General features: G+C 39.1%; 1 protein-coding gene across 1 annotated transcript in view; it reads left to right on the top strand.

Moving 5' to 3' along the window:
- adamts3 (ADAM metallopeptidase with thrombospondin type 1 motif, 3) overlaps positions 1 to 14789 on the top strand; it is a 122566-nt gene extending 107777 nt beyond the window's left edge. The window contains exons 20-22 of the mRNA XM_018669075.2: positions 6323 to 6530; positions 8329 to 8446; positions 10287 to 14789. Coding sequence (XP_018524591.1) covers positions 6323 to 6530; positions 8329 to 8446; positions 10287 to 10771 — 811 coding nt within the window. The 3' untranslated portion in view covers positions 10772 to 14789. The remainder of the gene's footprint in view (positions 1 to 6322; positions 6531 to 8328; positions 8447 to 10286) is intronic.
- Positions 14790 to 15790: the final 1001 nt, after the last annotated feature.

Raw genomic sequence — 15790 nt, forward strand, 5'->3', positions numbered from 1 at the left:
CTGTCATGAATCTTGACCTCATTGTGCAGCTGTAACCAAATTCAGAAGACAGATGTACATATTAACTTGACATGACTCGACAACAGTAGTGCAACAACAGACAGACAACTGTAAAGGGTCTCAGTGGCTGCAAGTCTAACTTGTTTTTCTAACGCACACTCACACAGTTCATCCTTACACAAACCCTTAAAATGTACAAAATGGCTTCCATTAGTCATTCAGAAGATGCATGTTAATGCTGGGTGTGAACAGGGCCATAGATGTAGGTTAAAGGGCCACTCAGCGCTTTAGTGTTGCAACAGAATGATTAGAATTCAGGCAGCAGAGGCCACGAGGGACATCTTGATTTTCACATATTGTCCACATGTCTCTGCAGTGTTAAGAAGGTAATTTACAGTACATACTCTGCTACATACTACATGACTGGACAGTTATTTTACTTACACTGACCTATGATGAAGGAGTTCATTTGCTTGACAGCGATGATTGTTTTTCTTATCCTCACATTCATTTCAAGTTGTGCCTTCTCCAGAGGGGATCAAAACGAGAGCACAGGTGTCAGAGGAACTCTGTGTAAAGTTGAACCTCTCTCCTCTCTTTCTCTCTCTAGAGTTTTGAATCATGAAGGGTTAGGCCCTGGGATGAAAAAAAAAAAAACTCAGGATCCTACTAGGGCTGAACGATTTATCGTAATCGAACCACAATCGCAATTTGAACTAATACAGTTTGCAAATTTTTATAATAGAGAGTATTTTTTTAAGTTAACCCTAACCCTTTTTTAGCTGCCTCACAGTTCATGCACAGAGCACTGCAGGAGCAACAGAGCGACAGGTTGTAAACTTTACAACCAGATCTGGTCTTAAAATGACCAAACAACAAAACTAACTGTGGACTCAGATACTTGATAAAACAGAGGCAGTGTGAGTCGCTCCGATTCTCTCCGTTCTACCTGCATGGGCATCCAGAGAACAGACACAGCTAAAGCAGAAACTACCAGTGTTATGACGAGTTAAAACCGAGGCCGGCAAGAGAGATAACTGAGCTGTGACCAAGACGCCAACAAGAGAGAAAATGGTAGAATGAAGCAGCTAACACTGAGTTAGGGTTGTATTTTCTACCAGGACAAATCCTGTAGTTTTAATCAGCTGTGTCAGTCCCCTGTCACTCCTCCTATCAGCATGTGAAAAATCCCCACAGGCAGCAGTATGACCGATGTAAAGTTACTGCAGAGAAGGCCAGTGAACATAGTGCTACTGTTTGTTCTGTGAGAATTGTTCTATGCTTCATTTATTGTTAGTCAAATCACAATCACAATATCTGTCAGAAAAATCGCGATTAGATTTTTTCCCAAAATTGTTCAGCCCTTGATGCCGCCATTTGTTAAATTAAATAGCATTTACACAGGCTGAGTAAACAGTAAACTAATCATTGCATGTAAAATGGGTGGAGTGCCCTTTTTAAACAACAAACTTGGAAGATTATGCACATATATTGTCTGCTGCTGAATATAATTGTTGATCTTGCTGCCCAGAGGAGCTGCTAACCCTCAAACTGTTTCATTAATTCAGATATTAGTGGAGACTTTCTGTGTCCCATGATAATTTAAATGCTGCTTCAGTGATTTTTCCCCCTGGTAACTACTGATTCTGGGATGACTCTGAATATCTGTAGTTTTGTTGCATGAATTTGGAATAAAGTGAAAATAATATATAAGAAAAAGTGTCTCTCAGATTCCAGAACAGCAGCTCATTTCAAGCCCAAAACCAGATGACTGATGACAGAGTAACCATATTTTGAGATACTGTGATAATGATTAAAAATTAACTGACAGTGAAACAGATTAATAACATAATATACATGTAATCATGCATCAAGAATTAATTGAGTGAGTCTTCTTTAAACACCCACTTGGCAGAAACTGTAAAAAGCTTCACATCTCTACCACAGATTGCAGCAGATATTCCCTTCTACTGCCCTGCATTTGAGCAGCAGCATTTATCTGAAGTTATACTTGTCTCTTAATGTTTGTTTTACCGCTTCGTTTAGTTCCCAGGAAGGCTCAAACCTTCAGAGACCGAGCCAAAGTCGATAAATCTCTGCTTACAGAGGATGATTTTACACCATGTAGCCTTAAGTCTCCTGTGCCAAGCGTCTGGACAGGACTACTTTTTATCAATAAAATCCTTTCAGTGTGACTTGTTAGGAGAGCAGCGAGTTGTGTCGTGAAAGATCCATCATAGGATTCTGTTTTAAATTCAGCCTTATCATTTAAAAATGATGAGAGCGAGGTTAAAGGCAGGATAATGTGAGTGAAAAACAGCGAAACCCTGCTACACTCTGAACAGTGGCAGATGTGAAAGTAAGAGGAGATTCTGAGGAGATTAATGTGTTGGCTGAGGTGAGTCTGAATGCAGGGTCATGACAGAGAAGGCCTGCAGGTGAGAGAAATGGTTTCAAAGCAGAGAAGGATGGATATAAGCTGATTAGTGTTGGAGGCTGTAAAACACCAAGTCGAGAGGGAAGTTTAATGCCAGCAGCCCTTAAAAAAAACCACAGCCAGAATCATCCATCCAAATCTCAAAGCTGCACGAGGGCAGGTTTTTAGGGTTACCAGCCGACACGCAACATAACGCGCTGAAGACCTCACGCAGTCAGCTAATGTTTACCTGCCAGCTGCTCTGCTCAGCTTTTAACCAAAGAAACACGAGAGGCAAAGAGATCTAAAGCTACTGAGATCTGATGATAGATAAAACATTCACTCCCTGCTGAAGGAAACATCTTCATCTCTTTCTTAAGATCTGATTGACTTTTCTTTGGAGCAGAGATTTGACTGCAGCTCACAGCAGAACTCCATTTGAACAAATAAAGTAAATATCTTATTTAAGCCTCTTTTTTTTTACATATCAGGAACTACTGAATGGAAGACCATGAAGTTTTGGTCCCTAGTGAGTGACTTTACTCACCACCAGTACTTTAGACCTGACCCTATGAAGGACAGTGGTACCTGCAGTATGTTTACCCAAGTAATGTCTATTTTGAAACTCACCTGTCAGGTGGGACTGGCTGATCACATCAGCAGCTCTCAGTCTAACTCCCAATAAGACTTACTGCTCTGTTGTCTGTAGTGTTTTAGTAAATGTTGAAATTTCTTTGCAGTAGCAGTTGCAGTATAATATTGGTTGTTGTTGTTGTTGTAAATTCTATCACCACATTTTACTAAAAATATATATATAAATGATATGAGCAGCTGTAGTGTGGTCTTTATTACATTTCAAGTTTGTTTTTTTAATATATACATGACAGATTAGATAACAGGTGTATCTCTTACTACACTCACTGTCAATTTTTTTCCCCAGAAGAGTGTGTTTGTGTGGTTGAGATTATTTTGTCACAGTGAGGCACAGTTGTGTTGAAGTGTAATGAGCAGAGCTGAGCTGAGCTGCTGGTGTCAGCAGGAACACTCCTGTTCTAACTGCAAATAATCCTCCTGTCCAGGGGGAGTGGACTCCAGAACTGAACTTACCAAATGTGAACGTGGCTGAGAAACCTTACTGAGAAACTCCTGCGACTGGCTTGTCTTTGTGGTGCCACCTTGTTTTGTGTTTGAGTGAAATTTTTTGACAATTATTCCTCACTTCAGGATGATATTTAATAACTAAACACTTTCTGTTTTTGAGATAAAATGAAAGATATAGAGGATTATGCAGCTGTAAACCCTCTGAGTGCTTTTTTCTACTCAATGTGAGGAGACAGACCTTTGAAAAGAAAGGCAAATTCCCTCAATAGCTGGCCTGATTTTTCTATTTTTTATTTTTTCATCACTGCTAGACTCCCCACCTTGTCTCATAATTTGACTTCTCTCTCTTTCCTTTAGTTCAGGAGCAGGCCTGAGATTTCAGCCAAACTTAAGAACGCTTGGGCATTGGAGATAAGAAATGTCATGGAAGAAATGTGGGGCAGTGTGCCTGAAAAAGATAAGAGTACAGTCCTTATCGTGGATGTGGAGCATTAAAATGAAAAACTTAATATTTTCACATTTATTTTGAGCTGAGTTTGGGAGTAAGAAGAAGCGTATACATATATATGTTATAGGCATATGAGTAGAGTGAATGTATATTTGCTTTGTGGAGCTCCTTAATCAGTCTGATAAACTTCTTCAGAGGAAGAATTGCTTCAGTTTTATTTATATAGCACCAAATCATCATACATTATCTCAAGGCTCTTTACAGAATAAAACATTAAAAAGAGAAACCCAACAGTTCAAACAATGACCAACAGTGGAAAGGAGAAACTCCCTTCTAACAAGAGGAAACCTCAGACAGAAAGGGACTGAGGGTGGGCGACCATCTGAGGGAGAGAGAGAGAGAGGAGAGACTGGGAACAGCTGTATATACTGTTGTATTCAAGCACTGTAAGACAGGCTGTTATAATGATGATAATGATAATAATATTCAATGATACTGCTGTAATAGCTGTAATGTTGTTATTAATAGCCACAGCAGTGATGATAGCAGCACCAATTAACAATAATAATAATAACAGTTGTAGCTCCAGAGTCAGAGATACAGAATGCAGAATGAGCACAAACTGCAGGAGAGAGACAACACAAAGACATGCAGCAGTGATGTAAATGTATAGGGAGAAAGAGAAGAGAGAGGAGGTGCTCTATTGAAGCTGGAGATGTGCCAACATACTGCAAATGTGTTAGCCCCTGTGGGTGAAGCCGTTTTTAATTGCTGTGAAATACATTAAAAGCTTGTCATGTAATTCAAATGAATCAAAAACTCAAGCAAGAACATGTGTAATCACTCTCTAATAACTAGCCACAATGGTTCAAAGATTCTCCTCACAACATGATGGCTCACAATTCCTTTGACAGTCTTCTCTCCTCGTAGAAAAGCCAGCAGCACTGAGAACAAAATGTAGATGGATGTGTTAGGCTTAACAAGGTGTTCTCTGATTTTTGTTTCTTTCATCTACTTCTGAAAAACCTGCAGCCTCAGGTGTTGTTGTTATGTTGGTGCGTATATACAGCAGAGGCAAAGTCATATCATAACCATACAAAGCGGAGTAATCTGGGTCTTATATGCTTTAGGTCATCGTTTTCTGGTAATAATATCACTGCACTCTCAGGTTTAATTGCTAATTAAATACAGCAGTGTAACCAAAACAGTAAAACAGTTAGGTAGCCAGACTTATTTGGAGGAGAAAACAAAGGTGTACTTTTCAGGTGCACTCACTCACACTTTAATAAAAACTGAACGACAGGTTTCTGTGCACAAATAAATCAAAACTATCTGTATAACTTGATAATGGTGATGAAAATATGTCGGGTTACTAAACTAAGTCTCATGGCCGAGCTAGCTGCATGTTGAAAACATGTTATGGGCTCTGGCTTCCGATTATTGGAAGAATTGTTCAAAGAATTCTCCATTACACATCATTACATAATCGTCTGTCAAATATTAATACTCACACATGCAAGCACATACTCCCACACACATTAACTGCATTGAGAGAGTCTGAGGTTGGTAACAGCTGCTCTCTGATGACACAGCTGTGCAGGTGAAAAATGCTTTGTTGAGACTGAGCCACGTTTACTTCAGTATGGGCTTTGTGTCCATCCAGCCCAATTTAAAAATCGACCAGTTTGACCAGTTTAGAATGACAGCTTCCTCTTGAATCTTATGGCATTTTAAATGGAGTTATTGATTCATATAAAAGAAGCGTCAGCAGACTTACAGCCGTCTTCTCTGCTGACGTGAGTCTTAACTTCTCTGAGAAGTTTGGAAGTTGTCTGTCAGCATTCACAGCGCTCAGGCTTTGTGTTAGCAAATGAATGTTAATTCTCTTTAAGTAATTTTCTATCCAAAGTCAGTGACTGGTGTGTTCAAAGCTATTCATACTTGCTTTTGAATTCTATACTCAATTCTTTGCCACCCTGCAAAAAGAGCCATAAATGCATCTCTTTCAGTTTCCCCCTCTGTTCAGTCCCATGTTATTTACTGCCTCAACAGCCAGGATGTGATTACAGGTCTGTAATTATTGGAGGGATTTTATCTCCAATTTACCCAGAGCTTTTTTTTTCTTTGATTTTATAAGTCTATTCAAAGTGTATTCAGCAACCACCAAGTTAAATATAGTAAAAGTGAAGGAAAATTTTTAGTCTTTGAGTCCTTATGAGTGTAAACAGTTGTTTTACAATCTTGACCCTCTTCTTCATTGGTGGAAACTTTGTGTTATACTGTGTCTTTTATTTAAGAATGTCAGCAGTTTTACCTCCTGTCTATCCTCAGTAATCTCCTCATCTTTATTTGTCCAGATGGGTCTCAGAGGAATGGGAGTATTGCACCAAAACCTGCAGCAACCTGGGCTTTCAGATCCGGACCGTTCGCTGCGTGCAGTTGCTCCACGACGGCACCAACCGCTCTGTCCACAGCAAATACTGCAGCGGCGAGAAGCCAGATAGCCGGAGGCCCTGTAACAGAGTCCCGTGTCCTGCTCAGTGGAGGACCGGAGCCTGGTCGGAGGTTCAGTATCCACATGATCTGTTTGAAATTTTCTTTCATCTCTTCAGCGAAAAGGCTTCACAGTCTGTGCAGCTGGTCACATTTCTCGAGCTTAGATTTAGTTCTTCTTTGGTCTGGGCTGTGGAACATTTAGCCACAGATCCATCTGAGTTTATTCTTGATGTCATCTTGTTTCTTCTTCCTACCAGAGTTTTCTCATAGATTTGACTTGATTCTGCAGCAGCTGTAGAGCACAAGATACAACTGTGATTTCTGAACTTGACAGGATCGTGTATAAAACGAGGCAACTGTGATATATAATTTAGTGCTGTGTCACATCTCATCTGAAAACACACCAGTTTTACTTCCTCCATCTCAACAAATGAGATCTTTATAGTCATGGAAAAATCCAATAAATCAGGCGTCCAGCTGAGTGATGGAGCACAGATAAGAGTTAATAACATGCAGTTCTTCATGTCAGCAGCTAATTTCTGTGAGATGGGTTCAGATTTTTGATAACATGGTTTACCTCCATATTGGAATATAGCTCTTTATATGAGTGTATATGCATATTTGAGTACTCAGTGACCGTGGCAGTGTAATAACAGTAGTTTTATTTATTCTTTATGTAATGCATGAATCAGAAAATTATCATTTTACCATCTGAGTTAGCTTGAATTGCTGTTTTACAACCAGTTTATTTATAGTTTTCATTGAGAACATTTGGGCTACAGCTCTCAGTGTTGTCTCATTCAGGCGTAAACAGATTCCAGACTAATTGTGTCCCTGACATTTACATTGACGTCAGTAGGAGATCTAAAAACAAGTCCATAAACAGCCAGCCAGAGTCGTATTAAGAGGGAGATCCTCCAAAGGTTAAAGGTTTTTTGTTGCTTTGGTTACATCCATCCGCTGATTGTTGTTTGAGGGTTCACACACCACAAACGCCGACTTGACTCTAGGTTTCTAAATTAGGCCAGGATGTGTTTGTAACAAGCCGGTGTTGTCTTATAAAGACTGAAGGCAAAAGTGATTACACCTGTTATCAAAGGATCAGACTTAAAGAGCCTGCTGTCATAGAGAGGTGCACAAGAGATGTCTCTGCTTAAATGTATAAAGGTTGTTGCACTAATTTGTTCACGAAAAGTAACAGAAGAAGTTGTGTGAAAAATAAAAAAGGGAGAATTTATATAACTGTGGTTGGAAGACTTTAATGCAGTGTGCAAGTGCAACCAAATTACAGAGGTGTGCACATCTGTACAACATCTACTGCAGGTTTAAGTTCGGCCAATAAGTGGCACTAAAGCAAAACGATAACTTTAAAATTTGGCACAAATGTGCAATTTTCCCTGACAGGAAAAAATCTTGGCCACTAAATGGTTTTCATTAAATGTATTTTGAAGCTGCTGCCAGATGGAGATATGAAAAAAGACAAACAAAACATACTGTCACTCTCATTTTAAAAAGTAGAGAATTCTGCAGTCTTTTTAGTTCTGAATTAATTCACAAATACCTTTTCATGGTTCAGAGGCATGATTGTAGCTCTTTTGACTTTTACAGTGACTTTACACAATATGTAGGAGCTAAAACTGCAGCCTCTAATCCAAGTTGTTTTTCAGTACAAACCAAATAAACTGGTGAAAAACTAAGTTTAAAAAAAGAGAACTCTTCAGCCAAGTTCAGGAAATCCATCCAGACAGTGTAATGTGTAAAGTAAATCTGGCATGTGTGACCTGCCTGCACTAATTTCAGCCCTGCCATCCAAAACACCGTCTGTTTTTCTGTATGTGAGAGAGCTGTTGTTTGCTCTCCTCCACAGTGCTCTGTGACCTGTGGAGAGGGGATGGAGAGGCGTCTGGTCACTTGCCGGATTGGAGATCAGTGTAACGGAGAAAAACCTGAGACTGTGAGACCATGCAGACCTGGACCCTGCCATGGTAAGCATGTCATGTATTAAGAACTAGAGGGAAATGAATGCCTGTTCTAGCCGACCTCTTACAGTCCATCATTTTCAACACATTTAGCCTCCTTCAGAATAAAAGCCAGGAATAATCAGACATGTCATTTATTCTGCCAAAGCCCATAGACAAAAAAAACTACATAACATGACATTGTGTTTCAAAAATACCCAAAAGGAGACATTTTTGCAGGTTTCACCTCCTTAAAGGAGCTATTTGGAAGTTTTGCTATCGCTACATAGCCAGCGTTAGCAATAACAGCTGCACTTATTGTCTTCTACTAAAGTTAGCATGCCAACCAGCTAGCCCCAGCCTGCTCGGTGTGTGTCATCACTTTATGATAGAAACTCACTGTAGCGTCCAAAGTGCCCTGAAGAAGTAGCGCTGCTTAGTGAGCATATTATAGCCTCTTATATGGTTGAAGGTCTTGGTAAGACACCACCTTTTACAACAAACACAATTAGCCCCTTTAATTCCAAATCATCTGACCTTGCAGGCATGCGTTGCAGTTCATTTCCATATGACATTTTAATCAATTTGCAAACCCTTGAAACCTGTTTACTGGTTTTCTAGTGATCCATCTATTCATCCATTATCTTTACCACTCATCCTTGAGGGTTGTGGAGGACTGGGGCCAATCCACTAACTGTTACCACAGGGGCTGTCATTTAATCTAAGTTATATAGTCTTGTTTTAACAGCCTGCATCATTCATCTTCCCCAGCATTCATTTTAAAAACAGCACCTTCTATTATCAGTGTCAGGTAAAGTGTGTCAATTTTTTTGAACTCTTTCAATAAAACATAAATGCCAAGTTGATGTTTGCAGCAAAGATATGGGGATAAACTAGGATGAAGATGCCAATAATACACATTCTCTCTTAAGCAGGGGAGTACATAAAACCACAGTCTATATATCTAATATTGATGTAGAGTATGTGCAGCTGCAGTACAATATCACTGAAAAGGCTTTTAAAGAGCTCCTCAATCAATATATCATTCTGAATGTGCTGAGAGTAATGAATGAAGTGAATTCAAAGAGAAACAGACTTTGAATCCACTTAAATGTGGAATGAATAGACAAAGGGCTGAAACTCAGGAAGAAATGGTCGTAATAGATTTTACTTTCGGATTAGGTTCAGGTTCATTTGGAGTTTAAAGAGGACAGACATATCAGTGTTACTAATTATTTGGTTTGGATCACGCTGATTACACTCATCAAATGTCCTTGAAGGTCAAATGAAATATTAAATTTTCGAATAAATGACTATTTTTTCTGTTCGAAGATCTTCAAGCCGTCATAGTACTGTTTGCAGTGTTGTTTCAGTTTGACGCACTGTAAATCACGGTGTTTTCTTTTTGTGTACTGCGTTGCACTGATACAGCTGTATCCATCAACAGCGAACTAAAAAATAAAGCTTTTTTTAGTATGAATACTGCTAAATTTTAGGTGGACATTTTCCCTGTGTGATCAAGCTACATACTCAAACTAGTCCCAGGATTAAGGACAAAAAAAAAGTATTTGATTTCTTTAATCTTCATTTATCCAGATGGTTAGAGGAGTCCTTAAGGATTATAGAAATAGCTGCACAACAGCTATAAATCTTGTTAAGCGACCCTCTGGCTTTTACAAACATGACCGAGTATTTATCTTTCAGAGAAACAAATGCTTACCATTGTGCCTGGAATGTAAAGCTAAAGCTAACAAGAGGCACAAACTGGGGCTAACTCAAAACAAAAGTTTATTCATAGCATAAACACTTCTCTAAACACCTCTCACCACATGCACTGAGCTCACTCTGTCTGCTCTTCAACTTTCAGATGAGCCATGCAACGGGGACAAATCCATCTTCTGCCAAATGGAGGTCCTAGCACGATACTGCTCTATTCCAGGCTACAACAAACTGTGCTGCGATTCCTGCAGCAAGCGCAGCGGAGCTCTGTCTTTGTTCTCCGAGGCGGCGGAGACAGAGGAGCACGTCCGCTTTGGATCAGCCACCCAGCTGCTGGAGACATTAACGGCTTCTGTAGCAGCCAACGGTACTCACGGCGGTAAACAAGGCTCGGGCAGGGGATCTGTCACATCAGGCAGCGCTGCCAGACGCACCACCACACCTGCTCCGCTCAAGAAAACCCAATCAAAGATCACTACGCCACCGAGACGGGTTCCACGACACATGGGTCTCACTGGCAGGAAGCTGCCCGCCATGGCACCATCTCCCCTGGCAGATCCCACTGAGGGTCAGAGGTCAAGCAGCTCGACAGATAGTCGGTGGCCCACAGAATATTCTGAAGTGGAGAGATGAAAGTGACACCCTTCCCTTCAGGACTCTTTATGTACAGTAGATAACCCAGCTTCACCCTGAGTCTTCTCATGCCAAAAACACCACAGAGAGAGAAACAGAGAGAGAGAGAGAGATTAAAGTGCTGGCTCACTTTGTTGTTTGAATTTCCCTTTTTGCCCCTGACGCTGACTTTACATATCACTTCAACATCTCACAGTGAGCTCCCACAGTATTTGGACTGAACCAGCTGCGTTACTTTGCTTTCATACTTTTTATTCAGGCAAAAAAAATGCTACAATAATTTAAAGGTAAAGGGGCACATGGTCTGAAGGGAATTTTCATCCGTGTCAAATGAAAAGCTAAATGAAACACAGCTTTGGTAGTTCATAGTGAATCATTTCAGGGATACAAAATAGCCAAAGGACAGTTTGATATACAGAAGACTCCAAATTCTTAACATCTCTGTGGATATTACAAAGAAATGGATTCTTAATTCGAGTCTGGCTCTTGACTTTTTGACCCAGTGAGTCTTGAAGCGTTCTTTAATGTCACCTACAGACCGAGGTGACGGGTGTCGGAAGGTGTTGGCATTTCCTCTCTGACTGTTCTTTTCCCTGGTCTTGTCATTTAATGAATCAGGCCCCCAGGTGTCTGCAGAGTGGTGCAGCAGGTCCTCCAGCAAACACTCAGCAGACGGTGAGAGAGGAAATGTCAACAGGTGCAGTCATTGCAGCTGATTCAATTTGGGAAAATGTATGCAGACTGGCACAAGTAGAGCTCACACAGTACAGAAATAGATACAGGAATTAGTGCAGAAATACACTGAGTGCACTTGTCTTCATGTAAGAAGTCACAACACAACTTGAGTAGCCCATAGTTACATTCGCCATCTTAAGGTAAATATTAGGTGTAATGCTATTAACAACATTGCATACCTTTGTTTACGTGACATGCGACAATGCTGCCATGTTGTATCGCTAAATCATAACCTTGAGCTGGATGGGAGGTTTAGTTTGCTATAATTTCTAAGTTAATGATAACGGGAAAAAAGTTTTAAAGATCTAAAACAGATCATCTGATACAGCTGAAAATCCCCTTTTACTTGAATGTTACAAACTGCCATTTTCTTGCCAAAAAACATGTATATGTAAAGTACTGTCCCAGTACTTGTGGGGTCACTGCATATACAAAATCAAACACCGGACTTTGAGTGCGTTTGGAAAGTGACCAGAGATGGACCAGTGAAAACCATTAGTAAAATGGTTGTAGTTGTATAGTTGTTTTTTTATATCCAGCAATGTCTGTTGAGTGGCGCTCTGCAGTTTCTATGGAAATGGGTATTTATAAAGGTTCCTGTAAATACTGTACATGAAAATATCAGTATTATTTTAAAAAGCTAAGGATACTTTCAAACACCCTTTTTAATCAATTAGAGTCACAAAGATTTTTCCAAATGTTTTCCTTTCCAGTAGCAGTGTTGTTAACACTGTCCACTCTGAATTCTGCTAAATTTACTGACGGCAGATAGAACACTTTAAAGGAATAGGTGAACATCTTGGAAAATACGCTCATTAACTTTCTTGTCAAGAGTTAGATGAGAAGATTGAAACCACTCTCATGTCTGTACGCTAAATATGAAGCTACGAGCAGTCAGTTTAGCTTAGCATACAGACTGGAAACAGAGAAATAGCTAGTCTAGTAAAGCACACATTAATATGTTATATCTTACTTGTGTATTCATTCAAAAACCAAAGTGTAAAAATGTAGCTTCATATTTAGCATACCAATATGAGAAAATTTGCAAGAAAGTGAATAGGCATATTTCCAAACTGTTCCTTTAAGAGGTATCTTATACACGCTGATTCATTCCAGCCTTTACCTTTTTCTAAACGAGAAGTTTGTATGGTGCTAACCATTGACCTTTTTGACTCCTTGTATTGCCCTCCTTGTGAAAGTTCTTGCTCAGAAAGGTTGAAACTGTCGGGTCAAAGAAGGGAACAAAGAAAGGGAACACATTTGTCAAGTGTTCTCAGTGCTATATGTTTCTTACAGTAGGCTCTTGTTCAGCTGAGAAATTCACAATGCATCTAAAATGTGTCATGACCATGGAAAACACTCATCCTGAAATGAAAAGCTATATTATTCTCTATAGTCACATACACTAACACACCTAAAGCTGCATTAAGCAATTTTTGACCACTAGGGGGCATCCTCTACAACAAACTCTCAGTAATACAGCTCTGAAATCACATTTCTGTCCACCTGATGAATGTATCTCAAATATCTGCTCTCTTTTTAGCTTAAGAGTTGGTCTTCACCAATGACTGTATGTAAAGATGGACGACGCAGCTTCACTTCCTCCCACTGTGCAATAATGGCGCCAAAATATCCTGATTACGAGTGCTGCCATTTTGCGTTGGTTGCTGTGATATCAATGCCCCGCCGTTATACCCACCTGTCCAATCATGACTCAGTTATAGCTGTCAATCATGATGTCACACCCTGTTTTTATAGCATCAAATAACAAATTAAAACCAACAGACATCAGTGTGATAAGAGCTATCTAAAATGACAGACACCATCTTTGGAAAAATGTATTTGATGTATACTTCATTGCTAACATGGAGGGGGCGGGGTTTATGACCTATACTGCAGCCAGCCACCAGGGGGCTATTGCGATGTTTTGGTTTTTCTTTAGGAAGCTGTCATGTCCTCCATCTTTTTATACTGTCATTGGTCTCCACCAACTCCTCAGAAAAGTATCTGGCTCTCTAGCTGCTAGATTATCCACTGTATTCACCAGCTACTTGTTTATTTCACATTTTAAAAAGCCAATTCTCAGTGGATTCAGTAGTTTTCACATTACACGTCAGGATTTGGTTCAATTTAAATATCAAAAATGTGCTTAATGGAGCTTTAAGCTTATTACAACCTTCAGTCTGAACAAGGTTCTGTTGTACGTTTTGTGTTTGCAGGAACAAAGCCTCATTGTAGACACAAGAAGCTGGACTTTCAAAAGAGTTCTACTGTATGTGAAACATGTTTTCTTTTTTTTTTTCAAAGTATTTCCTAAATGGCTTTTTTATGGTGGATGAAGGTTCAGGAGAGAGAAAGCTATTTATTATTATTAAAAAAAAAAGGATTTCCTCACAACCACAATGCATCTGACTGCAATAGCAAAAGACACAGTTTTGTGTTTTCAGCAAAGAAATAGCTCGCAACTATTCACACTCACTCCTGTGTGCCAATGTATAGTACATGTATATAGCATTGAGTACATGAATATTTATTGAAAGTTAAAGGATTCTGCTTTGTTTTTACAGCATGTGCGGTGCCAGCTGATCAATAAGCTGCAACAGATAAACCATTGAAAACTGATCACCCTTTTTTTCATCCACATTTCCAAGTTTTAACTGGATTTCTATTTTTAAATCTTAAAAAAAAATACAATAGATTAGAAATGACATTGTTTTTTGCAAACAATTAGATGTAAATATACATGCTCAATTTTGAGATGTTTTACCTTTTGTCAGAAAGCTGTCTTTTCACAGCTGTTTTGTAGAAGTTGTTAACAGAGCTGTTACATCGCAGCAACATGTACTGACCAGAAAAATGCTTTATTTTAACCAATAAAATAGTGTAGTACCAGTAAACCAGTAAAGTTGTTTTTTATGCTGTTTGTAGTTGTCAGTATTGTCTAACCATTTTACATTTTCCTCCCCAGTTCTTTTCACATCCTTTACTTGCTGCCTATAAAACATTGCTGCTAATGTTATAGAGAGCTTGTAATGAAAAATAGGGTAGTTGTAGTTGTTACATTGACAATCCCTGAGCCTCAGACAGATATTACTGCATAGGATTCTCCATGTACTGTATCAATACCCCTGTGCTATCCATGCATTGACGAATTACGATTGTCATGACTGTTAGTCACTCTGCGCTATTCGCTTTTCTATGTATTTGTGTAGATTGAAGTGTACACTACTGATACTGTTTGTTGTAATGGGGAGCACATAGCAATAAAAGATATGATTAACTACTCTTGCTCTCAAGCATTCTCCACCATCATTTCAGCATCTGTGCAGTTCAATCATGTAGCATTAAAAAAAAAGTCTGTTGTGTCATTATCATACATGATGGGTCAAATTAAGGTTGATTTGTATAGCCCCAAATCACAAAATCTTCTCTGCAATTAGTACATTATAAAGCAATGTCTATCTTTAGATCCTCTGTTCAAGGAGCTAGGAAAATGACATGAACAACTCCAGGTGTGAAAGTTTATTCTTGACCCTGGAAATAGTACATAGACAACATACTGCCCGAGGTTTATTGATGCAGTGACATGGATGCAGCAAACACTAGATACACACACACACACACACACACACACACACAAATCAAATAAAAATTATTTTTTTCCTTCCTGGCATTTAGGCAGCCTCTTTTCTGACATGCCACCCCACAGTCAGAATACTGTCCTATTGCCTAAAGAATAGCCTTTTCATTTTTTCAAGGTCTAAACTTTCATTGTGTTGTGCATAGCTCGTTGTTTTGGCCGTAGATGAGCTGAATTTAATTAATGTACATTATTACTTATTAAGTAAAAGCTCCCAATTGTCTACTAATGTCTTACATTTGTACTATGGCAAGATAGCAGCAAGCTAGCAGCTAAGATGCTAACTGTTTACTGCTGTAAAATAATACCTTGTTGTATCTGTGTTGTAATTCTTATCATAAAGTGTTCACCACAGTCTTAAAGAGGATATTCTAAGCTTTAAAACAAAGTATGCTGTTTATATCTCTTTTGTTTTATCTGTTATCTGTGTTAAACAAACATTTTTGACAGGAGTAAGCTAGGCAGCTAGCCTAATAGCTATCTCCCACTCATTGTATTAAGCTGTGCTAACTGCCTCCTGGCTCTAGCTACATATTTAACACAAAGAAATGAGAGTGCTATTAATCTAATTCTTTGAAACAATAATGATATTATGTATATTACCAAAATGTCAAACAGAGGTTACAGACATTTTGCCAAAATAC

This window comes from Lates calcarifer, linkage group LG13 (genome assembly GCF_001640805.2).
Source record: "Lates calcarifer isolate ASB-BC8 linkage group LG13, TLL_Latcal_v3, whole genome shotgun sequence".
In the NCBI taxonomy this organism is placed as follows: Eukaryota; Metazoa; Chordata; class Actinopteri; family Centropomidae; genus Lates; species Lates calcarifer.